This window comes from Prenolepis imparis, unplaced genomic scaffold (genome assembly GCF_030444845.1).
Source record: "Prenolepis imparis isolate NDT839.2.m4 unplaced genomic scaffold, iyPreImpa1.0 SCAF_12, whole genome shotgun sequence".
NCBI lineage: Eukaryota > Metazoa > Arthropoda > Insecta > Hymenoptera > Formicidae > Prenolepis > Prenolepis imparis.
This window is the reverse complement of record NW_028141170.1, coordinates 9,102,335-9,130,322: the sequence shown is the minus strand read 5'-3', so window position 1 is coordinate 9,130,322 and position 27,988 is coordinate 9,102,335. Positions and strand designations below refer to the sequence as shown.

At 26.7% G+C, this 27,988-nt stretch overlaps 3 protein-coding genes and 1 pseudogene across 4 annotated transcripts; all 4 read left to right on the top strand.

The window, feature by feature from the left end:
• The first annotated feature begins 127 nt into the window (after window positions 1-127).
• LOC145943479 (uncharacterized) lies at window positions 128-3,525 on the top strand. The gene is made up of 9 exons (XM_083051014.1): window positions 128-386; window positions 1,391-1,510; window positions 1,631-1,748; window positions 1,829-2,090; window positions 2,251-2,367; window positions 2,430-2,520; window positions 2,923-3,059; window positions 3,286-3,418; window positions 3,475-3,525. The coding sequence occupies exons 1-9, from the start codon at window positions 243-245 to the stop codon at window positions 3,523-3,525; spliced, it is 1,173 nt and encodes a 390-aa protein (XP_082907140.1). The 5' UTR covers window positions 128-242.
• A 2,411-nt stretch (window positions 3,526-5,936) lies between these two features.
• LOC145943478 (uncharacterized) lies at window positions 5,937-11,626 on the top strand. Its single transcript, XM_083051013.1, has 13 exons — window positions 5,937-6,016; window positions 6,207-6,474; window positions 6,656-6,772; window positions 7,225-7,315; window positions 7,547-7,692; window positions 7,887-8,025; window positions 9,918-10,035; window positions 10,182-10,440; window positions 10,529-10,639; window positions 10,720-10,810; window positions 11,036-11,172; window positions 11,336-11,468; window positions 11,570-11,626. Exons 2-13 carry the CDS (start codon window positions 6,215-6,217, stop codon window positions 11,624-11,626), a joined length of 1,659 nt encoding a protein of 552 aa, XP_082907139.1. The 5' UTR covers window positions 5,937-6,016; window positions 6,207-6,214.
• Window positions 11,627-12,680: 1,054 nt separating this feature from the next.
• Window positions 12,681-21,141, top strand: LOC145943962 (uncharacterized; annotated as a pseudogene). Its single transcript, XR_014426601.1, has 18 exons — window positions 12,681-12,824; window positions 13,306-13,425; window positions 13,569-13,686; window positions 13,801-14,065; window positions 14,172-14,285; window positions 14,358-14,448; window positions 14,624-14,769; window positions 14,965-15,097; window positions 15,213-15,259; window positions 18,327-18,480; window positions 18,787-18,906; window positions 19,262-19,379; window positions 19,516-19,777; window positions 19,866-19,976; window positions 20,059-20,149; window positions 20,523-20,659; window positions 20,848-20,980; window positions 21,085-21,141. The product of XR_014426601.1 is annotated as an uncharacterized LOC145943962 (transcript).
• Window positions 21,142-22,633: 1,492 nt separating this feature from the next.
• LOC145944066 (uncharacterized) lies at window positions 22,634-25,573 on the top strand. Its single transcript, XM_083052080.1, has 9 exons — window positions 22,634-22,780; window positions 23,051-23,170; window positions 23,779-23,896; window positions 24,035-24,293; window positions 24,372-24,482; window positions 24,560-24,650; window positions 24,876-25,012; window positions 25,227-25,359; window positions 25,438-25,573. Exons 1-9 carry the CDS (start codon window positions 22,634-22,636, stop codon window positions 25,492-25,494), a joined length of 1,173 nt encoding a protein of 390 aa, XP_082908206.1. The 3' UTR covers window positions 25,495-25,573.
• The last annotated feature ends 2,415 nt before the right edge of the window (window positions 25,574-27,988 follow it).

The following is a 27,988-nucleotide window of genomic DNA, read 5'->3' as shown; positions in this document are numbered from 1 at the left end:
AAATAATTCAGTCGTATCGATCGTGTAATTATATACACTTCACCGAGAAATTTGTTGAATTGCACGTGTTCCGATCACACGACGGTATTTTGTGTAATGCCTAGTTTTTTTTAAATTTGCGTTGAAATTTACACTGAAAGAGAGAACTTGTGGAAAATATTAAATCGATCAATGAAAAAAGAAGGGGTAAGCGCACCATCGTCGATTTTTTCAGTCATACATATTCTAGATTTCTTAGAGAGATGACCTATATCACAACACAATATTTCAGTCTTAATCGAATGCTTCTGCAGACTGTAGGCTTATGGCCCTATCAACATTCAAAAGTCGATCGACTTTGGTTTATTTTCTGCCTTGGTATTTTGACGACTGCTGTTTTATTTCAAGTAAGACAACATCTTCATATTATTGTATACTACTATAAGCTAACAATAAGTTATACAATGATCTATGTTAATGATAACAGTTCTGTATTATTTATTATGTGTTTCAATAATTTATTAAATTTTATTTATTTATAATTTATATTTAAAAAAAAGTAATTGTTATATGAGACATCGAAAACGAAAAACAAAAAACAAAAGATGAAATCAATTTAATAATAAATATAATTAATAGATCGGCATATATCAAATATATGCAATTATCTGAATACTTAAACTGTGTGCGATATCTTACTTATTTGTAAAAATTGTAACTTCGATATATTTTTATATTAAAAATTTCGGTTTTAATCTCAATTTACATAATGTTATTAAAATATATTACGATAATTTTAACAAACGCTCTGAATATAATTGTAATTACAAAACATCTTCATATATCGTAATTATTATATAAAAATTATGTATTATATATAAAACCAATTACTATAAAGAATAGAATAGAATACCGAATCTATTCGGATGTTTCCGCAGACTCTCTAACGACAATAAATATATGCAAAAATGTGATTTATATGCTTAAAACATACTTCTAATATTCATATACGTGTATGACATAAAAAGAATAATCTTCGTGTTCCTTCTTCTAAAACAGAACAAAAATTTGTATTTTGTTTATACTCTTTCTTATATCTTTGATTAAAATATTTAAACTACTAATAACTCGAAATTTTTTTACAATGGATTGTCTGACTGCCAACTGTATACAACGATATCACGTTATATTTGAACCAATATTTAAAAAATTTATAAAATAAAAATTAAACATGTGTTCTTACCTTAGAATGCATAAAATGAAATTCTACTATAGATCATAATGGACTTGATATCCGTTGTACAGTTGGCAGTCAGACAATGCATTGTAAAAAAATTTCGAGTTATTAATAGTTGAAATGCAGAGTCTTTAATGCAAACATTGCTAAAAAAAAAATACTGTGTGTTTGTAGTTTACTTCATTTCTTACTTCAAAATGCACGGCTGATTTCGTCGTCAAAATCCTAGCTAATGCATTCTTTTTTACTGTTTTTGTGATAAAATATATCTTCTTCGCTATTAATACCAAAGTTGTAAGTTAATGATTTATATTTAGTATAATAATACCCATTCTAAGCGATAGTTCTGAAATTTTTATAACTAATAATTCCTTCTGACATACAATACGATGTAACTAATTGTCGGACTGATAGATGAAATATTTATTTACACAATTTCAACATGTATATGATCAATTAAGAAATAAATATGAAAACGCTATCATTGAAGAATATAGCTATTATGCGAAACGTTGTACGATTCTGCTTACAAGTAAGTCAAAATATAAGTGTAAACTTTTGGAACATTATGCAACAGAAATTTAAATGCTAATTATTTTTTAATACTTCTAGCATGTCTATTTTGTAGTATATTTGCTTTTATTGTCGCACAATTTTGGTCGAATATAATTGATGTTATTTTATCGATAAACATATCTCAGTCACGTCGCCTGCCGATTACGACAGAGTATTTCGTCAATCAAGACAAATATTTCTTTTTAATTCTATTGCACTTAAATACAGCATTTTGTATAGGGATGACTACACTAATGGCAAACGGATCGATGCTTATTGCATATCTTATACATATGTGTGGATTGTTTAAAATCGCTAGGTATATAAAAACAAAAATTTAATCGAGTTGTAAATAAAACTGCGTAATACTGTAAATAAATATAAATAGAATTTAAAATAAACAGAATTTTTATGTACAAAAATATATTGCAAAGGCAAATAAGACAGAAAATGTGCTTCTTGATAAATATTATTCACAGTTATCGCATTGAACACGCAATGAGTGCCAATATGTTACAAAATATTAGACCAAAGAAGGATACATTAATATTAAAAGAAATAATATGTGCCGTAGATATACATCGGCAAGCAATGAAGTTAGTATCCACTCGATAATAGGCGTATAATACGTCTAATAATATTTTCTTTGCCTTTGAAGATTATCTAAAGTTTTGGTATCCAGATTTGAAGCAATGTTGTTCTGTTTAATAATAGCAGGAGTAGTATCGCTGAGCCTTAATCTCTTTCAGGTATGTTTCGAATTATGTTCTTAAAGCTGCTTTTGAACACCCAGGCGCTTAAAATATTCTATAATACAATGTGTGTTTTATGTTATACACAAGGGAGATCTCTCGTTTCCTTTCTCTCTCTGTTGTTTTTCTTAGTTTTTTTTACGCTGATATTTTTAATTAATTAATATTGCGTAAAATTTATATATTTTTGTAAACAAAATAAGAAACTATAATATTCAAAATGAGGAAAATGTCTTTAAAGTAAAAATTATAATATAAATTTCGCAGGTATTATGTGTTTCTATAAATTTATTATAATTTTTACTAATTAATTTAGAAACTTTGAATGTGTATAACATAGAATGATTGAAAAACCGAAGTTATCTAAAAATTTGATTAGGTAAAAAATTTGTATTTTAGATTTTTCGGATTGGAGATAATATTGATGAAGTTTTAAATCCTTGTTTACTTACAATTATAAGTATTTTATATATGTTTTGCGCAAACTATATGGGGCAAAACTTAACAGATCATAATAAACACATATTTGTTAACGTGTAAGATATACTCTTATAAAATACAACTATGTAGAGTAGTTATAGTTATATAAAATTTTACATTGCAATCAAGAAGCATAATAGTAATAATAGGTAATAGTAGTTTGTAAAACAAATTAGCATATGCTGTGCAGACGTGAATGTGCATATTTATATGTGTGTGTATCAAAATTATTCATCATTTTATATTTCTAAAATTAAAAATTTGTTTATATTAATTGTGTAGGTACAACGTTCAGTGGTACATAGCTCCGTTACATATACAGAGATTGATACTGATTCTATTGCAGAAAGGCGCCCAGGAATTTACTGTAGGTGTCGGTGGATTATTTGTTGGATCGTTACAGTGTTTTGCCATGGTAAGAAAAAAATATCTCTCAGAATGCATTCAACCTATTACACATAAACATTTCAGTTGGTGAAAGCTTCGGTCTCTTACTTTACTGTCATATATTCAACGCAATAATAAGATAAGAGAAATAGTAATAAATATAAATGTGTATATGTATATGTATATATAAATTATAGTGTGACAAAACTTCAATATTACAATAATAACAAATATATATATATATATATATATATATATATATAAATTATAATCTGTGATGAAAATTTATTAACTAAACTTCATTATTATAATTATATTACATATCAAATTTAAAAGGAGTTAAATATCAATTCCTTCTGTACCTGAACAGACATAAGAGATCTCCAAAAATATAAATATATTTCATTAAAGACACACACACACAGATTATATATAAATTTCATATAGATATTCAATGCATTCAAAATTAAGCATTCTTCAATTTTATATACGATTTTATTACGAAACACTGATACAGAATCACTAAGTTTCACATTATTCTTAAATTTTATTTTCTTTATGTGCAATATATTTAGTGTCACATTACTATTATGTCTAATTTATACCTTGTCAATGTTAATATCATCAAACCTTCTTTTATAACTTTGTCTTTTTATAATAAATGATTTATGTGCAAAAGAAGCGTCAAGATCTAAGAATTTAAGCTGTCTTGAATAAGAGAATCCTATTATCTTTACACATAACTTGATAATATAAATGTTTTATGTACGTATGTATTGCTAAAAGATACGATTTTTCTTAAAAATGATACGTAAAAAATTAGTTATTATACAAACAACAAATTTAATGAAATATTATTATATTTTCTTTAAGCATTTCAATTTTTCGTGCATCCGATTTGTATGAGACATATTACTTCGAAATATTACTGTGAAATGACTAATTTATTCTAACAATTATTTAATAACGTCCTTGAATGTTTAAATTAAACTTATTATTATAAATTATAATGATCAAAGTAATATAAATAATAAAGATTTATGTAAATATACTAAGCAAAACTATTTTTGGGGGGGAAAATGATATTTCTTACTTTATGAGCGATAAGTTTGACAGATGATACATCGATATTTTAAATTGAAGAAGACAGTACTCTCGAAGATCAACTGTATCTTACGAGAGCATGTACTAGAATGATATTGCAACAGCGAGAAAAAGGAAATGCGCCTGCGTGAGACTTTTCTCTCTCACGAGTCTGTTTTTCTGTCTTTTTGGTGAGAAAAAGACATATGTTGAATATTTCAATGCAGCATATCGATCGCTTAATCGTAGACAATTTTCACGAAAAACGTTGCTAAATTGCGAATGTCCTTACACTAAAGTTCTCTAACACTTAGAGTATTAATTTTACGATAAAATTTACATAAAGAGAGAGAGGAATTTTCATTCAATTGATCAGACGAAAAGGAAGGGATGAAAGAAGCGTCGTCAACTTGTTCAGTTATATACATCTCGACCCTCTCGAAGAGATGATTTGCCTAGAGAGTCGGTACTTTAATATCAATCGAATTCTTTTACTTACAGTTGGCTTGTGGCCTTACGCCCAATCTAAACTCGTTCGAGCACAACTGATTTTGCTGTACGGTATTTTGACAAGCTTCATTTTATTTCAGGTACATCAAACATAGTTTTACATAATTATGCGATATTTATATTACATAAATTTTATAAGCTAACAGATTGTAATCTGGTATGCACGTATATTTGTGTTAACTGTAGCATTTTTAATCTGGTATGTATTTTTATGTTAACTATATATATTATAGAAATATATCTTTGCTAATTATTTTTATATGTATACTGTTATTATATATATATGTATGTATATATATTATATAATATAAAATATTATATATATAATGTTATATAATATATAATATTATTACGTAATATGTTTCTATCTAAGTAGCAAAATCATATCTTATCAGAAAGATCTAAATTATTAACTGCTCTTTTCTGCATAAGTTGAACAAGAGGCGCGCAAAATATAATATTTTACACACACACAATTATCGCATAATTAAGCTTTTGAAGACAAATCATTGCATAATTTTGTGTGTATATGTGTGTATGTGTAAGACATCACATTTTGGGTTCCTTTTGTCGAATTCATGCGTAGAAGAGGGCAATAAAATAATTTAAATTTTTCTATTTTTTGATAAGATAGAACATGTTACTTTTTTTCATACGATTTTTGATTAAACAAAATTATTTCTCGCAGTTTATGAAATTTGTGTCTTCAAAATGCACTCTACAATATGTCATTGAAATTCTTTCTCCCACAACTGCATTCATTTTCTATGCGATACAGTACAGCAAGTTTTGCTTTAACATGGATGTCGTAAGTGAACAATAGATTTTTCTACTTTTTGTGAATAAACGTGTCGTATATTGCTTTGTCGCGTCTCATAAAACACAAATGGTAGAGAAATTTCGTTGAAACGATAGGTGAAACATTTATTAGACCTACTTCAATGTACCTATAACGAGCTAAGAGATGAGAGCGAAGTCGCCATTATAGAAAAATATTGGAATATCGCAAGACGTTACACTGAAATACTTACGCGTAAGACAATCTCATAATTTTAATTACTTGAAAAGTGTTTAATAGTTTGTACTCTGAGTCAAGTTCCTGGTTATAACAACTGAATAGTAAAAGATGAAATAGATTTACAGCGTATGATATTTGTTATTAATTTTTGGAATATATTAATAAGTGAATTTTTAATGAATGTGGCTTTTGCATCGCCCTTTAGTGATTGTCATGTCTGGAATGTGTGTCTTTATTCTTTCTTCATTTCTACCGCATATTTTCGCCACTAATGTGTTACCTGGAAACGAGTCGCGACCACACATTTCGCTACAAATCGTCCCAGGATACTTCATTGATCAAGAAAGATATTTTTATTTAATTATGTTACATACAAACGCAGCATTCTGCATAGGAGCAACGGCAACGCTAGCGACGGGAACAATGTGTATAATGTATGTGCAACATATTTGTGGAATGCTAAAGATTGCTAGGTGAGAAAATTAACATGACTATGAAAATTTGTGTCTACACAAAATCAAAAGTTTCGTTATTTCGAATAAAAAAGTTCGACAAAATTGCACTAGATTCGTATCGGTATTTGCTCTTATTTCGTATAACATGGTACGCGAGTAGAAAAATGGTAAAATTAATAAATATCACAATTATTTATAGTTATCGTATGGAGAGGATCATAAGAGTTGACACTCAACAAACAAGCGCCGTTATAAGTGCAAATTTAATTTACGTGGGTATGGTGTACGCCGTAGATATGCATCGCAAGGCTGTAAAGTTTGTATTATCGAATGATATATGTATGTACATACATACAGAAAGTATCGTAATATGTGGGATTCACTTTAGGTATAAATTTCTTGATGAACTTTACGTCAAATATTCTTTAATAAAAATGTTACATTTTAGATATTTTTTAATCGCTATAAACAATTAAAAATTTAAAAGCTTTTTTTATACAAAGTAATATCATAAAAACTTTACTCATTTAAATTTTGCATATATAAATTTTAACTAAAAAAATGTTTTATTAAAATCTTAGCTCATTAATGTATTTAATATTGGAAATAAAGAAATAGTAAATAAAAAAAAATAACATCACAAATCAACATTACGAGCTAAAATGTATTTGACTGACATAAAAAATTATATTCCTGAACTGACTTCTATGTGTTACGGTACACATTATATAACAACGCAACTAATATCTTTCGTTTTTTTTTTTGAAGGTTTATACAAATTTTAATTTCCTCAATTAATAAATTCTTATTCTTCTTAATAATAGACGGATTACTTACAGCAAGCCTCAATCTTTATCAAGTGAGTATTGTTCTTTCATACACTATACATATATCTTCTTTTATAAAGAGTGTGCATTTGTATATCGTTTTATGGCAAGATGTAACTTATTTTCACTAATAATCTGAATGAATCAGTATTATTCAGTATTATTCAGTTTTATCAACAATATTATTCAGTTTCTAAAGCGTAAAATTGTGATTGAAATATAAGTAAAAAATTGATTATGCTATTATAAAACTTGTATTTCAGCTTTTTCAAGAACTGTCATCTGGATTTGCTGTCGAAAAAATTATAAAGTGTAGTCTTTTTTTGGTTTTCTATTACGTATATACTTTCCTCGCCAACTATTTTGCGCAACAAATTTTAGATCATAATAATCACATATTTGCTACTGTGTAAGAAAAATTTTTATGTGACATTCACAAATTAAAATAATAACGATGAAAGGCAATATAAAATAAAATAAAATCCACAAAAGGCAAAACCTAAAATGCTGTCTTAAACAAATATGCGTGTATTTTCAATATGATTTATTAATCTTTATGCTCGTAAAAAATTACCGGTTATTAGTTTGGTCATCATTTCGTAGGTACAATGTTCAATGGTATATAGCTCCCTTACGTATACAGAAGCTGATACTATTCTTGATACAAAGAGGAACTAAAACTTTTGAGAACCTCGTAGTTATTGGTGGATTATTTGTAGGATCCTTAGAGGGCTTTGCCACGGTGAAAATTTTATAAAAATTTACTCAACGCTGTATATTTCAAACATTTAAAGAAGATATTTCTTATTGCAGTTGGTCAGCGCGTCAGTTTCATACTTTACATTTCTTTATTCCACGAGACAATAACAATCGATGAACTAATACTATGTAAAATCGATATAGTACGGATGTGATATATATTACATGGATATATATTAAGCATAGAATGTAATAAAGTTTAAATTAATGGAAATGCGATGATAAATTATGATGAACAATATAATTATTCTTATATAGCTTTCGATAGATTATACTCTTTAATACGCCTAATACGATATATGTATACACACAGATACATCCAATGCTATCTTTACATATAAAGAATTTAAAAAGATATATTAATAAAACAGATATTTCAAACGTGTATTTTTGGTAGCGAATGGCATAAGCTAGAAAATTAAGAAAGTTATTAAAGTTGTTAGAAAAATATAAAATATCAAAGAATATAAAAAGTCAAAGAATATAAAAACTCAAATAAAAAGATATAAATTACACAATAAAATAAATTTCAGTAAAGAATAATGCTTTGCTGATACTTAAACATGATAATTTAAATATGCTGATATGCTGATAGTATGGGCACAACTTAAGCGAGTATTTGTTAGCAGAAAGTATACAACAGAATGAAATGTATGTGGTGTAGAAAAGCGATTGCGACTGCGCGACTTTTCTACGCAAAAGTCCTCTCATGAATACTTTTTCGTGAGAAAGTACCTTCTGTTAACTTTTAATATGAAATCGATCGTTTATTCATGAACCATAAGTCCACCTAAGAAAATTTCTTAAATTGTGTAATTGCCTTATTTTCTACCATCCAATTTTAAGTATAGTTACTGTACATTATTCAATCATTATATAATACTTTATTCAAATTTCCTATTTATCGAATTAGAAAGATTACTGTAAAATTTACACCACGAGAAAGAAGTCACGCATCAAGCGATCGATGAATCGAAAAGAAGGGGATAAGTGAATTTTCGTCTATTACTTTTCGTCATACTTGTGCGAATAGTCACGGAGAGATGATCAGCCATGGAAAAATGATCTGTCTCGAAACTCAACATTTTAACATTAACCGAATTATGTTGCTTGCCATTGGCTTGTGGCCTTATCAGCGATCGCTCCTAGTTAAATTTCAATTAATTTTATTTCTTAGTACTCTGACAACTTTTATCATAGTTCAGGTAGATATTTTAATTTTGCCGGACGATTTAAATATCACCAAATAATTGCTTTTGTAATAATTGTTATGTTATGTTATAATTATATGAAATTATTAATGACATACGTTATTTGCTAAATTAGTGTATGTAGAAGATTAACAGAAAATTGAGAATTTGCAGATTAATAAATCAAATAATATACAAATAAATAATGTTACTTTTACAATGCGATTAATAAAATTATTACTTGCAGTTTACAACATTTATAACATCGAAATGTACTGTGGACTTTATCTTTAAAGTTTTATCTTCTGCATTCTTTTTCATTTGTTTTGATATCAAATACAATTCGTTTTGGATTAACGCTCATATTGTAAGAGTGAAAATTATTAAGCATTATTGATAGATATATCTTTGAATGCAATATATATGGGTTTCCGTATTTGTTATTTGCAATGTCAATATAGTTTTTTATTTTATCAATATAGTTTATTTATTTTTTTTAACATATCGTTTACTTTCTATTCTTTAATCATTATATGTAAGTATTATAATGTACTGATTAAAGAAAAAAATATATATAAAGTAGACATTTTAGTTTAAGCCTACTCAAGAAAGAATACGGAAGCTCAATTATAATCATTTTTCAATGTTGCAAAAGTAATGTCATACAATATTGTCAACATGATAGTTAAGGAATTCGTTGAAGCAACTTCAAGACGTGTGTAATGAGATAAAAGACAAAAATGAAATCGCTATCGTAAAAAAGTACGGAAGCAAAGCGAAACGTATTACGATTATACTTATATGTAAGATAAAGTGTTTCTCGATTTTCCTATATTTATATTCCAATAAGTATCTTTCTATATTCAAATAAATAATTTGCAATATTTTAAGAAAACTTAAATAATATTTTATCTATTTATTTATATAAATATTTTCAAACTTTTCTCAGTAATTGGAATAGTCTATCAAATTACTTTTATTTTGCTACAACTTTGGCCGTACATTCACCACATTGTCCTCATAAACATATCTCGATCACATTCGATACATATTGCGACAGAATATTTTATTGATCAAGAAAAATATTCCTATTTAATTACTCTGCATAGTTTCGCAGCATGTTGCATAGGAACATTAGCAATGGTAGGTACAGGAGCTATGCTTATAACATATCTTCAACATACTTGTGCAATGTTTAGTATCGCCTGGTAAGTAAAAAGAGCAGAAATAGGTACAGCAATTTAAGTGATATTCTTAAACAAATAATATAAATATAGCAAACAAATATTTCTATAGTTACCGTATCGAGCAGGCAATAGATATTTCACAAAAAGACGGCTTTAAAAATGAGGAAAAGTGTTGTAAAGAAATAATTAGTGCTGTAAACATTCACTGCAAGGCTATGAAGTTTGTACTAATATTTGTTATATCAATAAGAAATATTAAATTAAATACAAATAATAATATACAATTTTTTATATTTAAAGGCTTAGCAGTTTTTTAATATCCAATTTTGAAGGATCGTTCTTTTTCTTAATAGCATCTGGTGTAATTTCCGCAAGCTGTAATCTTCTTCAGGTAAATTTCATTAAATTCTTGAACGTGTTATATGCCACTTTATAAAATTACAATTAGTCAACAAATCCGCATAGATAAAAAAAAATAATAAAATGGTTTCCTAAAAATATATTAATTAAAAATCTAAAAAAATTATTTGCACGTTTATCTTTTCTTACAAATATAAACTGCACAAGGTATAATAATGTAATATGATAATAATGTAACGTGTCTCATTATTTTCAGATTGCGTATCTACACGATAACATTGAGCAAATTATAACATCTTTAATTTTTTTAATCATGCTCTACGTGTACTTGTTTTTATCCAATTATATTGCGCAAGATATTACGACTCATAATGAATATGTCTTTGTTACAATGTAAGAAAAATTTCAACTTTGTGTAGGTGTATTTGTTTTGCATAGATTAAAATTGTGTGTGTGTTTTGTGAATGGATATGCACCCGTGCACGTGCGTGTGATAAAAAAATTAATACATTACAATTTTATGTAACAAGAATTTTTTCATTCTATTATTTCCTAGATATAATGTCCATTGGTATATGGCTCCAATACGTATACAGAGAATGATACTTTTTCTGCTACAAAAGGGCACTAAAAGTTTCAACATGGTTCTTGGTGGAGTATTTGTAGCGTCCATGAAAAGTGCGGCTTCGGTGAGAAAAATATACAAATACATCGCACAAATAATGTATTATAATTTCCTGAATAACAAATAATAACTAAACAAAACAAAAGAAGACTCGTTTCATTACAGCTGGCGAGCACTTCCATATCGTACTTCACTGTTCTTTATTCTGCCCGGCAGGATTAAAAATGATAAATAATTACAAATTATTATTTTATGTCTATAGACAAATTCGTAGCGATCGTTTTGAGGTTCAGATGTAGCATGATTATTATTCGAAAGAAACATAATCTCTAGTCAATTAAATAAATTGTTACATTTTAATAGCTGGTATTATTTAAAAATTATAAGATTTAACACAATAATAACATTATGTAGTATAAATGTGTAAAAAAATGCAATAACAAATTTTAGAAAAATTATATAAAATATAAGATAAAGTTTTTATAATTAATAGTATCATTTTTTGCAAGCGTTATTTAATTGGACATTTGACATTGGACATTTGACATTGGACATTTATAGTTATTTAAAAAAAAACACTCTGTAATAATATCAAGTATTTTCTAAACTGAAAATGGAAGGAATAAACTATTTTTAAAAAATAATATTTCTCTCTCTCTCTCTCTCTCTCTTTCTTTATATCTTTTTCTTTTTTGTAGACAAGAGCTTAGCTGATCAATAAATAAAAATGTAAAAATGTTTGCAAAGCTGTGCAAATGTGCATAAGCTGATAGTGTATTTTCAATAAAAAGTTTATATTTACAAATAAATTTAACTAATATGTCGGTATTTTAAATAGAACAACTACTATATGTATATGTCTCTATAGAATTGACTGTAACTTATGAGTGCACGCACTAGAATGAAGTGCGTCAAAATACATCGCTGCAAAGTGTTGAATGCGCATGTGCGGTTTGATATCAATAAAAATTCTTTTATGGAGTTTTTCTCTATGGGAAATAAACAGGTGTTATATTACCGGCGTCGAAATCGATCGTTTAATTTAATTATACACTCTTTCGCGAGGGGAAGTGTGAATTTCCAAGTATCTCGATCTCACACACGATGATATTACATATTATGGAGCATTTACAATAATTTAAGCAATTTGCATAACAATTTAAGTAAAATGTAATTTTAGTAAAATGAAGCTATAGCATAATTTTGGTCGATCGAAAGGGAATAAGCAAACGAATTTTTTTTGCACTATCAAATGTATCTCGATGCTTGCGGAGAGATGATTTGCATCGACTGTCTGCATATAAGACTCAATCGAATTCTGCTACTCGCGGTTGGTTTATGGCCTTATCAGCAATCGAAACTCGTTCGATTTCAATTAGTTCTGTTTTTTACTATATTGACGACTTTTATTATATTTCAGGTATGTCTATATTTTTTTATAGTATCATTTTGCACGAAATAAACTAGTTTACTATTAGTCTAATTTATATATATTCGATGTTATACAATATTAACAATATAAATAATAATATATTTTAATTTTAATTTTTATTTAAAAAAATTTAATTATATATTTTTGCATATAAAAAATTTTTTTCTCATAAAATTATATGTATATAAAATTATATATTATAACTGAAAATTTAAATTTAAATATTATATTATTATTTATATTATTAATATTGTGTAACATCGAATAATATATAAAACACACACACACACACGTATTTGACGTTACATTGTATGTTGAGTATATATATTGTTATAATATATATTGAGTATGATTACAATATTATATGGAAACAATATTGATAATCTTTGATTTTTTTATACTTTTCTAATTAAATTTAAAAAATAAAAATTTTAACAAAAATAATTGAATTTAGAATTATCATTTTCAGTTATCAAAATTTGTAACTTCAAAATGTACTCCAGATCTTTTCATCGACATTTTCTCTTCTGTATTAATTTATATAACTTTTATCATTAAATATACTTGGTTTAGTATTAACATTGAAGTTGTAAGTAAACATTATATTACATATCGTATTCGTATGTGTACGGAAATGAACATTTGCATGAAGAATAAACTTTTATAATATAAATATATCTTCGTTACAAATTTCACGAAAATAATCGATATAAAATATCGTTAAAACGACAGGTGAAGTATTTGTTGGAACAACTACAAAACATCTATAATGAGTTAACAGATAAGAATGAAATCATTATTATACAAAAATACGGCAATTATGCAAAACGTTACACGGCTGCATTAATATGTAAGATAAATACTTTTGGTTTTCAGTAAACGTCAAGTATATACTTTATTGAAAAGCAATTGGTAAATTTTTGCAATAAATCTAAATGAGTATGTGTATTAAAACGTTCTGTAGTAGTTTTCATATGCATCGTACCTGTTCTAACTTTGTATCCATTCTGGCCATACTTTTACGACATCTTATTATCAATAAACGAGTCTCGATCACATCCTCGGCTGCTGTTTGTTACCGAATACTTTATTGATCAAGAAAAATATGTTTATTTGATTTTATTGCACGCATACGCGGCTCTATTCATAGGAATAATCACAACAATAGCGACAGGAACGATATTTATAGTTTATCAAAAGCATGCCTGTGGAATGTTTCGAATCGCTAGGTAAAAAGATAAAATAAGGAAAATATTAGATTTCAAATCTGGAATAATTTTAAAAATATAGAAATTAAGAAGAATTACATAATTACGACAAAAGAATTGCTTGCAGTTATCGTATCGAACAAGCAATGGCAGTCGATACTTTGCAAAAAAACCTTCAAAATAAGAATTTGATTTACAAGGAATTGATTCATGCCATAAATATGCATCGTGAAGCTATGAGGTGAATCTTTAATATTTAATCGATATACATATGTGCAAAAAGTAGGCGTAATAATCTCTTTTTTTCTCGAAGATTCGCAGACTCATCGGTATCCAGATTTAAAGTAATGTTCTCCTTTATGATAATAAACGGAGTGATTTGCGGAAGTCTCAATGTGTTTCGAGTAAGTCCTATCTCTTTTCTCAAGTGTATCTTTGAACTTTGTCATAAGATTAGTTACCCTCAAATTTTCCAATTACTGTTAAATTTTTATCCAGTTCTATTTAAATCAAAATTCTATTTGAAATTAATGGTCAGCTTTTATTAACAATAAGATTGTTAATGCATTCGTACTTTAGATTTTTCAGATCCTGACACTCGGATATAATCTTGAGAAATTATTGTTACCCTTTATAACAGTGCTTATTTATATATTATACATGCTCATAGGCAACTATGTTGCACAAGAAGTTATGGATCACAATAATGATGTATTTGCCACTGTGTAAGGAAAACATCCATACCATTCAATCACATATGTATATTCTTATAATATGTACTTATTTTGCATAATATAAAAATTAAAAAATCATAATTACACTATAATTAAAAAAAAAAAAAATAAAATAATATGTATGTGTATGTGTAAAATAATTAATAGATTTTATTCTTTTTTAATTATTAATGTGTCATCATGTAGGTACAACATTAAGTGGTACGCAGCTTCATTAAAGATACAAAAAATGATATTGTTCCTATTGCAAAGAAGTACCAAAGTTTTCAATTTAAATATTGCCGGATTGTTTGTGGGATCATTGGAAGGTGCAGCTACGGTAAGGAATATTTATATCAAAATTTATATCTCGAAAGCATAAAATATATTTAACAAATAATGACGAGTAAACGAATAACAATGAGTAAAATGAGAAAACATATGTCTCATTATAGTTGTTCAGTACCGGACTATCATACTTTACTGTACTTTACTCTACACGGATTTAACACATGTATCAATTAATAATTTAGTCGAATAACAATAATGGAAATTGCTAGTAACACACAAATGATATTAATTATTATCTGCAAAGCTGGGTTGATCGATAAATAAAAAGGACTGTAATAAATGTAATTGTTAAGGAAATAGGAAGGCATATAAAACAACAGTGTTTACAGTAAATTGTGAAAATATGTATTCTTTACCCGTTAAAGATTAATAGCACATATTCTTTATATAAAAGCTGGAATGGCAACGCTGCCATTTTTCTAAAGAATCAAACGTAAGAATCAATTTACAAAAACTCAAGCACTAAGTCTAAATGAGATATGTTAAAATACGTTTTTGTTATGACTCTGCCAAGTATGTAAGACTCTTTGTTCAAAAGTAATTTTTATGAGAATAAAATATCCATTATATATTTATAATAATTATATAATAATAAATATCCATTAATGTTATTGTGTATGTGCAATGCTGCGTATGTGTGGAAGATTAAGTGCACAAAATGATTTGTTTTTGTAACGTGTCGTTGCGTATTTTTTAACAAATTATTTGTACGTAATAATGTCAATCGTTCTGTATTAAGAAACACTTGACTATTGCTATTGACTAATGTTCTACATAGTATCTTTATAAAAAAACTTATACTATTTATATTGCAAAAAAAAGCAGAATTTGTTTCAATTTAAATGCGAGAGATGTTTTTTACCATCTATCACATAATAATTATTTCTTGTAATAATTATCATGTCATAATTATAAATTCCATAAAAAATTATTAATTCCATAGGTACCTTATTTGCTAAATTATTGTAGAAATTTAACAGAGAATTAAGAAGATATAGACTAATAATCGAACAATGTAAAAATAAATGTAGTTCTTATAGTTTGAATAATAAAATGATTACTTGCAAGTTTACGACATTTATAACATCAGAATGTACTCTGCATATTATTTATAAGGTTTTATCTAATGGATTCTTTTTCATTTGTTTTGCAATCACATATAATTTATTCTAGATTAACGCTGATATTAAGAATATAAATTATTGAGCATCATTGATAAATGTAACTTTGAATGCAATATATGGGTTTCTGTATTTGTTATTTGCGTTCAATATAGTTTATTTTTTCTTAACATATCGTTTACCTTCTATTCTTTAATCATATATATATAATAATGTAAGTATTATAGTGTACTGATCAAAGAAAAATATAAATTTGACATTTTAGTTTAAGCGATTAAGAAATACGGAAGCCCAATTATAATCATTTTCCAATGTTCCAAAAGTAATGTCATATAATATTATCAACATGATAGTAAAGGAGTTTGATGATGCAACTTCAAGATGTATGTAATGAGACAAAAGAAGAAAATGAAATCGCTATCGTACTTACAAAAAGATACGTATTACGATTTTACTTATATGCAAGATAAAGTTTCTCGATTTTCCTATATTTACATTCTAATATTTTTTATATTCCAAAAAATAAATTGCCACTGTAAAAAAAATTAAGAATAACAATTGATTTATACAACTATTTTGAAATGTTTCTTAGTACCTACTTGAAATATGCTCTCTATTTATTTTTTTTTGCTACGGCCGTACATTCGTCACAATATTGTTCTCACAAACAAATCTTTATCACATTCGGCGTACATTGTGACAGAATATTTTATTGATCAAGAAAAATATTCCCATTTAATTGTGCTGCATAATCAGGCAGCATATTGCATAAAATCATTAGCAATAATATCGACAGAAACTATGCTCATGACATACATATTTTCAACATACTTGTGCAATGTTTAGTATCGCCTAATTTTATAAATGATTTATCAAGTCGTTTTTTAAGAGAATCTAAGACCTCCTCAATAACTAAACTTACTCCACGAACGCACGCACAAGACTGACGTACGTGAAAATATACCACTGGAAAAACTCGATAGCGCTTGCGCAAACTTCGATCGACAAATTGTCTCACGAGAAAAGAACACCTGTTGAATTTCTTTCAATGTCGGATCGATTGCTCAAATGTTTTCCCCGGCAATCTGTCTCGATTTCACGATGATGTTTTGTGCAAACAAATGTTTCTTACCAAATTAAATAACTTATGTTAACATTTCTTGTCAAAATAAAAAGCTATATAAATTTTAATCGAAAAAAAGTAATAAGCGAACCATCCCTAACTTTGCGTAATCGAACGCATCTCAATACTGGTGAAGTATAGTGATTTGTATCAATATTTAATATTTGATATCAAGACTTAATATTTTAATCTTAATCGAATTTTTCAATAGTCAATATGGATTTATAGCCCTTTCAGCAATCAAACCTCGTCCGACTTAAGGTAATCCTGAATCTTAGTATTTTTACATGCTTTATCACATGTCTGGTATGTTAATATTTTAATCGATATACGTAATAAAACATTACATATTATTTATCGTTCTTTATCGTTCTTTAATGTTATTTAACGTTATTTAAATTAAATTTTTTGGTAGTAAATGGTATAAGTTTGAAAACTGAAAAAGTTTAGAGTTATTAGGGAAAAAAATTACGAACAAGAATTTAAACAAAAAATACACAGTAAAGTAATTCGGTGCAGAATAACACGCCCTGCTAATACTAATTTAAAAAATGCGAACATGCTGATATTGAGCACAACTTAGACGAGTTCTGTTTCTTAGCAGTGTCTGCAAAAAAATGAAAAAGATGCAATATCAAAGTAAAGATTGCGACTGCGCGACTATTCTATAGAAAAGTCATCTCATAAATATCTTTTCGTGAGAAAATACCTTCTGTTTACTTGCTTTTAATGTAAAATCGATTATTTATTCATAAACTTCCACCTAAGAAAATTTCTTAAATTGCCTAATTTTCCATCCAATTTTAAGTATAGTATAGTTACTATACATTATTCAACTTCCCATTTATCGAATTAGAAAAATTACAGTAAAATTTATACCACGAGAAAAAAGTCATGCAAAGCGATCAGTGGGTCGGAAAGACGGGATAAGTGAAATTTAGATTATTACTTTTTCGTCAAACTTGTGTCGACAGTCAAGGAGAGATGATCTGTCTAGAGACTCAACATTTTAACATCAACCGAATTCTATTGCTTCTCATTGGCTTGTGGCCTTATCAACGATCGCCCCTAATTGAACTTCATTTAATTTTATTTTTTGGTACTTTGACGACATTTACCATATTTCAGGTAAATGCAATTTTATTGTAAATTATTATCACTAGTATAAATATTGATATGTATAAAAATCAATGGATTATTTTTTAATTTTGTCGTTCGATTTAAATATTATTATATTCCATAATAATTGTTTTCTAATAAAAAATGTCATATTATAATTACATAACATTATTACTTATGTATCTCATATGCTACATTATTGTACGTAGAAGATTAAAAAAGAATTGAGAATTTACAGCTTAATATATATGTACATCGAATAAATGTACATAATGTTACTTTTACAATAAGATTAATAAAATTTATTATTTACAGTTTACAATATTGATAACATCGGAATGTACTCTGGACACTATCCTTAAGGTTTTATCTTCTGGATTGTTTCTCAGTTGTTTTGTAATCAACTACAATTCGTTTTGGATTAACGCTCATATTGTAAGAATTATAAATTATTTAAACATAATTGAATGTATCTTTGAATACAATATATGTATATGGGTTTCCGTATTTGTTACGCGATTGATATAGTAATTATAATTATTATAGTTATTATTTCTTAACACATATCGATTACTTTCTATTCTTTAATCATTATAATGTATTACAATGTACAGATGTGTATATATATATATATATATATATATATATATACATATGTATAATATATAAATATATATGTATATAAATAGACGAATTAGTTGGAACCCGATCACGAAAATACGGAGATCCAATGTATAACAATTTAGAATTTTGCAAAATAAAATATCATACAATACTATCAACATAATAGTTAAGGAGTTCGCTGAAATAACTTCAAGATGTGTGTAATGAGATAAATGATAAAAATGAAATCGCTATCGTACAAAAATACGGAAGCAAAGCGAAACGTATTACGATTATACTTTTATGTAAGATAAATTTTCTCGAATTTTCTATATTCACGTTCCAGTATTTACTCATTCTTATTTAAATAAATAAATTGCAATTGTAAGGAAACTTAAATAATATGTTTTAATTTATATGATTCTTTAAAAATCTTTTTAGTACTTGGAATATCTTCTCTATTTATATATATTTTATTACCATTTTGGCCGTTAATTCGTCATATTATTACAAACAAATCTCTATCAGTCTATCATTTGAACTGTTTTGAAACAGAACATTTTATAGATAAAGAAAAATATTCCTACTTAATTATGCTGCATTGTAACGCAGCATGTTGCATAGGAATGTTAGCAATGGTATCGACAGGAACTATGCTCCTAACATATTTTCAACATACTTGTGCAATGTTTAGTATCGCCTGGTAAGTAGAAAGAGCAAAAATAGGTACAACAATTTAATTTATATTTTTATAGACAAATATATAATTATAAGAATATAATTATTTACAGTTATCGTATCGAGCAGGCAATTAGTATCTCACAAAAGGATGGCTTGAAAAATGAGAAAAAGAGTTGTGAAGAGATAATTCGTGCAGTAAACATTCATTGCAAGGCTATGAAGTTCGTATTATTGTTATTACTGTCTTCAACAATAATAACAAATATTTAATGCACATAATAATATATACTTTCTCATTTGAAGGCTTAGCAACTTCATAATATCCAATTTCGAGGGATCGTTTATTTTCTTGATAGCGGCCGGTATAATTAGTCTGAGTTGTAATCTTTTTCGGGTAAATTTTGTCAAATTTTGGAGTCGTGAGCCATTTCGTAAAATTAAATTTAGTCAACAATTCGGCATAGATATAGAGAAATAATAAAATTGTTTTTTACCGATATGTCGATAAAAGACATATGAAATTATTTCTATGCTTATGTTCTCTTAAAAATATAAGTTGTATCTACACATGATATATATGCACGCTTCTTAGAAAATAATGCAAAATTTTGCAATTGCAATTATTTGCAATGTATGCTACACAATAAGCGACACATTACACAATATAGATCTTATTTTACTGACATACAATAATTTACACTATGCATAGAACAGTGTTGTGCGTAAGAATATGACTATAATCATGCAATGTGTCTTATAATTTTCAGATTGTATCACTTAACGATAACATCGAACAACTTGTAGTATCTATAATTCTATTAATTACCCTCTACGTGTATATGTTTGTATCTAATTATACTGTTCAAGAAATTACAGATCACAATGAATATGTGTTTGCCACTGTGTAAGGAAAATTTAAACTTCACATGTGACTGTATTTGTTTTGCAGATACATAAGTCAAAGTTATAAATTTCTAATAAAATTAACATAGTTTGAAAGAAATAAATATGTTAATGTATATGTATATGTGATAAAAAAAATTATTTACAAATTTTATGTAATGAGAATTTTTTCAATTTATTGTTTTCTAGATATAATGTCCATTGGTATATGGCTCCAATACGTATACAGAGAATGATACTTTTTCTGCTGCAAAAGGGCACTAAAAGTTTCAATTTGGTTCTCGGCGGAGTATTTGTAGCGTCCATGAAAAGTGCGGCTTCGGTGAGAAATATACATATATATCGCACCATATATACAATGCACTACAATTTCTTCAATAACATATAATAAGTGAACAAAATGAAAGAACACACGTTTCATTACAGCTGATGAGCACTTCCATATCGTACTTCACTGTTCTTTATTCTACCCGGCAAAATTAAAAATATGAAAAAATAATTTAAAAAATTATTTTATGCCTGTAGAACAAACTCATAGCGATCGTCTTGAGATTCGAATGTAGTATGATTATTAGCCTCGAAGAAAGAACAAAGTCTTTATTTAATAAAGGAAAGTAGTATTACACATTTTAAAGATTAGTAAAAACATAATTAGATAAAAACTATAAGATTTAATCTGCGCATTTAATAACTTTTAAATGTAGTAGATATAAATATGTAAAAAATGTGCGATTTATAAAATTTTAGAAAAATTATATAAAATATAAGATAAAGTTCTTATAAGTAGTATATTTTATTTACAAAAGCATAATTAATAAATGAATTTTATTTTTAATATTATATAATTGTATATATACATTGCTTAGTTATTTGAAATCCAAAAAAGAATAATAACATCAATGTAATAATATCAATTAAAATTCAAATTTCAAATTGGAAATTGAAAATTAAATATTAGCGATAAATTGTTCAGAAAAAGTAATATCTCACTCTCTTTCTCTCATTATTTTGTAGACAAGTAGACAAGAGCTTAGAATCAATAGATAGAAATGTAAAAATGTTTGTAAAGATGTGCAAATGTGCATAAAACGATAATATTTTCAATAACAATTTTATATTTACAAATAAATTTGTAACTTAAAATACATCAGTATTTTAAATAGAATATACTAACTTACTTTATACGTCTCTGTAGGATTGACTGTAACTTATGAGTGCAGACATTAGAATGAAGCGCATTAAAATACACCGCTGCAAAGCAATGTATGCACATGTGCGGTTTGCTACCAACAAATTTCATAAAGTTTCTTTCTATGGGAAATAAACAAGTGTTGTATTTCAGTCGGCGCCGAAATCGATCGCATAATTATACACTCCTTCGTCAGGGAAAGTGTAAAATGTTTCCAAATGTTTCGTTCAGTTGTTAGAGAAAATAAAATATTAAGAATATAAGAATATAAACAAAAAGTATATAGTAAAATAGCTTTCGCTAAAAAATAACAAGCTTTACTGCTGATATTAATTTCAAAAATGTTGACATGAGCTAATATTGAGCACAACTTATTGTTAGATGAATGTTTCTTAGCAGTGTCTGCAATAGAATGAAACAGATACAACACCAAAAAGTAGCTATTGCGACTGCGCGACTTTTCTACAGAAAAAATCCTCTCATGAATACTTTTCTGTGAGAAAAATTCCTTCTGTTAAATTGCTTTTATGTGAAATCGATCGTTTATTCATAAACTTTCAACTAAGGAAATTTCTTAAATTATTTGTAATTGCCCAATTTTCCATCCAAATATAAGTAGTTACTATACATTATTCAATTTCCCATTTATCGAATTAGAATGATTACTGTAAAATTTACACTATGAAAAAAAGTCATGCATGAAACGATCAATGATTCGAAAGGGGGGGATAAGTGAATTTACATTTATTACTTTTCCATCAAACTTGTGTCGACAGTCACGGAGAGATGATCTCTCTCGATCTGTCTCAACATTTTAACATTAATCGAATTCTATTACTTCTTATGGGCTTATGGCCTTATCAACGATCGTACTTAATTGAACTTCAATTAATTTTACTTTATAATACTCTGACGACTTTTATTGTATTTCAGGTACGTATGCATTTCAATTATATATTTAATATGAAATCATGCGTATTATATACTGACGTGTAAAAATCAATCAATACATTATATTAATTTTGTCGCATGATTTAAATATCATTATATTCCATAATAATTGTTTTTTATAATAACTGTCGTGTTATAATTATATATAAAATTATTAATTATATATCTCCTTTGCTAAATTATTGTATGTGAATAATGTACAAATAAATAATGTTACTTCTACAATGCGATTAATAAAATTATTACTTGCAGTTTACAACATTTATAACATCGGAATGTACTCTGGATCTTATCTTTAAAGTTTTATCTTCTGCATTCTTTTTTATTTGTTTTTTAATCAAATACAATTCGTTTTGGATTAACGCTGATATTGTAAGAGTGTAAATTATTAAAATCACTGATGAACGTATCTTTGAATGTAATATATATATATGGGTTTCCATATTTGTTGCTCGCGATCAATATAGTTTATTTTTTTTTACAAATTCAGGTAAAAAAACGATAATAAAAACCAGGCACAAAAATTAGCAACACAAAGTTTATAAAATCTACTTTATTTAATTTGAACGTTTCAGCATTTTCTTTAGATCAATTTAGATACGTATCTTTTTTTATTAATCGATCTATCAAAGATACTTTAAAAGAAGAACCGAAACATTCAAATTAAATTAAAGAGATTTTAAAAATAAATTTGTTGCGCCTAATTTCTACGCCTGGCTCTTATCATCCAGTTACATACCTGAATATGTATTTATAAATCATTTCGATGTGTTATAGTTTATTTTTTCTTAATTATATCACCTCTATTTTCTATTCGTTAATTATTACAATGTAAATATTATAATGTATAGATTGAAGCAAAATTTAAAGTATACATAAAATAGTTTGAACCCCATTAAAAGAAAGAATACGGAAACCCAATTATAATCATTTTCGAATGTTGCAAAAAAAAATGTTATACAGTATTGTCAACATGATAGTTAAGGAGTTCGTTGAAGCAACTTCAAGACGTGTGTAATGAGATAAAAGACAAAAATGAAATCGCTATCGTAAAAAAGTACGGAAGCAAAGCGAAACGTATTACGATTTTAGTTATATGTAAGATAAAGTTTCTCAATCTCCCTATATTTATATATTCTAATAAGTATCTTTTTATATTCAAATAAATAATTTGCAATTTTAAGAAAACTTAAATAATATCTATTTATTTATATAAATATTTTCAAACCTTTTTAGTATTTGGAATGGCCTATAAAATTACTTTTATTTTGTTACAACTTTGGCCGCACATTCATCACAATATCCCCACAAACATATCTCGATCACATTCAACGTATATTGCGACAGAATATTTTATTGATCAAGAAAAATATTCCTATTTAATTATTCTGCATGGTTACGCAGCATGTTGCATAGGAACATTAGCAATGGTATCGACAGGAACTATGCTCATAACATATCTTCAACATACTTGTGCAATGTTTAGTATCGCCTGGTAAGTAAAAAGAGCAGGAATAGGTACAACGATTTAAATGATATTTTTAGACAAAAATAGCAACAAAATTATTTACAGTTACCGTATCGAGCAGGCAATTCGTATCTTACAAAAGAGCGGTTTCAAAAATGAGCAAAAGTGTTGTAAAAAGATAATTCATGCTGTAAACATTCATTGCGAGGCTATGAAGTTCGTATTATGGTTATCTTCAATAATAAGTATTTAATGCACATAATAATATAATATAAACTTTCTCATATTTGAAGGCTTAGCAATTTCTTAATATCCAATTTTGTGGGATCTTTTTTTTTCTTGATAGCAGCTGGCGTATTTTGCCTGAGCTGTAATCTTCTTCAAGTAAATTTCATCAAATTTTTGAACTAGTCGTGTGCTACTTTGTAAAATTAGTCAACAATCCCGCATAGATAAAGGGAAATAATTAAATGATTTTCTGGCGATATTAATCAAAAACCTAAAACATTATTTGCATGCTTATTTTCTCTTACAAATATAAAATTTAGAATAGTATTTGTACGTAAGAAGCAAACGATAATCATGTAATGTGTGTCTCATAATTTTCAGCTTGTGTCACATAACAATAACATTGAACAAATTATATTATCTCTAATTATGTTAATTGTCCTTTACATATACTTATTTTTATCCAATTATACTGCGCAAGAAATTACGGATCACAATGAATATGTGTTTGTCACTGTGTAAGGAAAATTTAAACTTTTTTTTTTACTGTATTTGTTTTGCAGATACATAACATTAAATGTTTCTTTTCAAGTGGATATGCTTTGAAAGAAACAAATATGTTTGTGTGTGTGTGTGTGTGTGTGTGTATTGGCGCGCGCGTGAGTGTAATAAAAAAATTATTTACAAACTTTATATAATTCGAAATTTTTCAATTCACTGTTTTGTGTGTAGATATAATGTGCATTGGTACATGACTCCAATACGTGTACAGAGAATGATACTTTTTCTGTTACAAAAGGGCACTAAAAGTTTCAATCTGGTTCTCGGTGGAATATTTGTAGCGTCCATGAAAAGTGCGGCTTCGGTGAGAAATATATATATATAATTTTCTTAATAATAAATAATAACTGAACAAAATGAAAGAAAACACGTTTCATTACAGCTGATGAGCACTTCCATATCATACTTCACCGTTCTTTATTCTACCCGACAAGATTAAAAGTATAGTGATAGAATAATAAGTGATAAAACAAATATTTTAAATATATTTTAAGTTCGTAACTGTCTTCGAGATTCAGTTGTAGCATGATTATTACTCTCGAAAGAAGAAACAATATTTTTATTCAATAAAATAAATTATTGTTATATTTATATTTGTTATATTGTTATAATTTAATAACTAGTATAGATAAAAATTTAACAATAGCAATATTAAAATGTAGTATCAATACGTACAAAAAATGTGACATAATTGTAGAAAAATTATATATGTATAATGTAAGATAAAGTTATTATAATTATAATATCTTTTATCTGTAATAGCGCAATTAATAATAAATATATTTTATTTTTGATATTATTTAATTTTATATACATTGTTTAGTTATTTCAAGTCCAAAAAAAGAGCAGACTAATATTAATTAAAATTTATATATTTTTTTTAATTTGAAATTAAAAACTCAATATTAATAAGAATAAACTATTTAAAAAGAAATAGTCTCTCTCTCTATCTCTCTCTCAACTATTTTGTAGATAAAAGCTAATTCAATACATAGAAATGTAAAAATGTTTATGTAAAAATGTGCAAATATACATGAAATGATAGTTTGTTCAATAAAAACTTTACCAATTTTGTAATTATTTGAATGTCACTATTGTAGAATGCTCTGGGTTACACTTTACGATATCTCGCACTTTTTTCGCGAAACATTTTATAATTAATTTATCGATTTGTTAAACGGATCGAGAACCTTCTCAATAACTAAACTTACTCCACGAATGCACGCGTAAGACTGACGTATACGTGAGATTGTTCCGCTTGAAAAACTCGATGGCGCTTGCGCAAACATCGATCGACAAATTGTCTCAAGAGAAAAGAACACCTGTTGAATTTCTTTCAACGTCGGATCAATATATAGTTCAAACATGTTTTCTCAAATTAGACTTTATGTTAACATTTCTGATGAAAATAGAAAGATTAAAAATTTTTAATTAAAAGACTATAATAAGCGAACCCTCACCAACGCAATCAAACGTGTTTAAATATTCGCAAAGTATGATTTGTTTCACAAGACTTGTTTGTATTAAATTCTATATCAAGATTTAATATTTTAAACCCAATCAAATTTTCCAAATAGTCGCAGTTGATTTATAGCCCTCTCAACTTTCAAAACTCTCGTCTGACTATAGGTAATCTTAAATCTTGGTATTTTGACAAGTTTTATTATATTTCAGGTACGTTCACATTTTAATCAATGCATGTACAATTGTGCAGTCGCCCTTATACAAAAAAAACTACGTTTGTATGCAGTTAAATTAAATTTAATTAAATTCTTAATCGATAAAAATTCTCAAGCACCATTTGACAAGGTTGAGACTCATTTTTATACATTATCAAGAATCTATGGCTAAATTGGCAATAAAATGGAAATAAGTGCACCGCACATGACGAACATTAAGGATATTTAAAATTAAGTAAATTGCTACTTGCTAATTGCTAATGTTCCGAATGTGTTGTTCATGCATGCTTCAAATTTTGATAGTCTTGGATCACTTTATTGTTTGATACTTTAATCACTTGTTTTCTCCTATATTTTTTGCAAAATATTAATTATGAAATTTTGTATATTTTTAATATGCTAATTATTGATAAGACAATATATTATTAATAATTAAACAAAATAGATATACTTATATGTGTATGTACAAATACTTATAATGCAATTTTTATATTTTTTATTTTAGAAATATGATTAATATAGATAGGTTTAAATTCAAAACAGTTAATGAGATTAATTAAAATGTTTTAATTTTATGTGTAAGAAATGTCTTACATATATGTTTAAAACATCGATAATAATATTGAACTTATTATTTTTAATTAAAAAAAATTGAATTATCACGTCTAAAAATATATTTATTCAGAAGATGTACTCAAACAAATACATTGAGAAAGATAAGAATTAACTTATATTATGAAAGAAGAAAAGAAGAAACAAGAAAAAAATAGTGCCATAAAGAATATTTTTTTTTAATGATTATAAATCAGGAGTGCATTTTGCAGTTATAAATGCTGTGTGAGAGATTTGCAATCAATAAATTTACCGATAAAATTGCATTAAAAAATTATTCCTTGATTTGATCAGTAAAATATATAAGTCTAAAATAATTAGTTACTTTGCAGTGTATAATGAGAAATAAAAATGCTTATAATAATTATTATAATAGAAATATATATATATATATATATATATATATATATATTATATTGTTTGTTGAAACATAAATTAGATATAAAATATGGGCATGAAATATTGCATGATAAAGAACGGTTACTAGTAACGTGTAATGTTTTATACATACGCGTAAAATATATCTTAAATATCTTCTTCATTATTATTATTTTACTATTTATAATGTAATGATTATTTTATAGATACAACAATCGGTGGTACATAGCACCATTACATGTACAAAAGTTGATAATTTATATG

Coding starts and splice junctions, on each gene's coding strand:
- LOC145943479 (XM_083051014.1), top strand. CDS start 243: ATGACCTATATCACAACACAATATTTCAGTCTTAATCGAATGCTTCTG. Junction 2,368..2,429: donor ATACATCGGCAAGCAATGAA/GTTAGTATCCAC, acceptor TTGCCTTTGAAG/ATTATCTAAAGTTTTGGTAT. Junction 3,060..3,285: donor AAACACATATTTGTTAACGT/GTAAGATATACT, acceptor TTAATTGTGTAG/GTACAACGTTCAGTGGTACA.
- LOC145943478 (XM_083051013.1), top strand. CDS start 6,215: ATGTCTGGAATGTGTGTCTTTATTCTTTCTTCATTTCTACCGCATATT. Junction 8,026..9,917: donor CCTTAGAGGGCTTTGCCACG/GTGAAAATTTTA, acceptor TCAACATGATAG/TTAAGGAATTCGTTGAAGCA. Junction 11,469..11,569: donor CCATGAAAAGTGCGGCTTCG/GTGAGAAAAATA, acceptor GTTTCATTACAG/CTGGCGAGCACTTCCATATC.
- LOC145944066 (XM_083052080.1), top strand. CDS start 22,634: ATGATCTCTCTCGATCTGTCTCAACATTTTAACATTAATCGAATTCTA. Junction 23,897..24,034: donor TATTACGATTTTAGTTATAT/GTAAGATAAAGT, acceptor AAACCTTTTTAG/TATTTGGAATGGCCTATAAA. Junction 24,294..24,371: donor GCAATGTTTAGTATCGCCTG/GTAAGTAAAAAG, acceptor AATTATTTACAG/TTACCGTATCGAGCAGGCAA.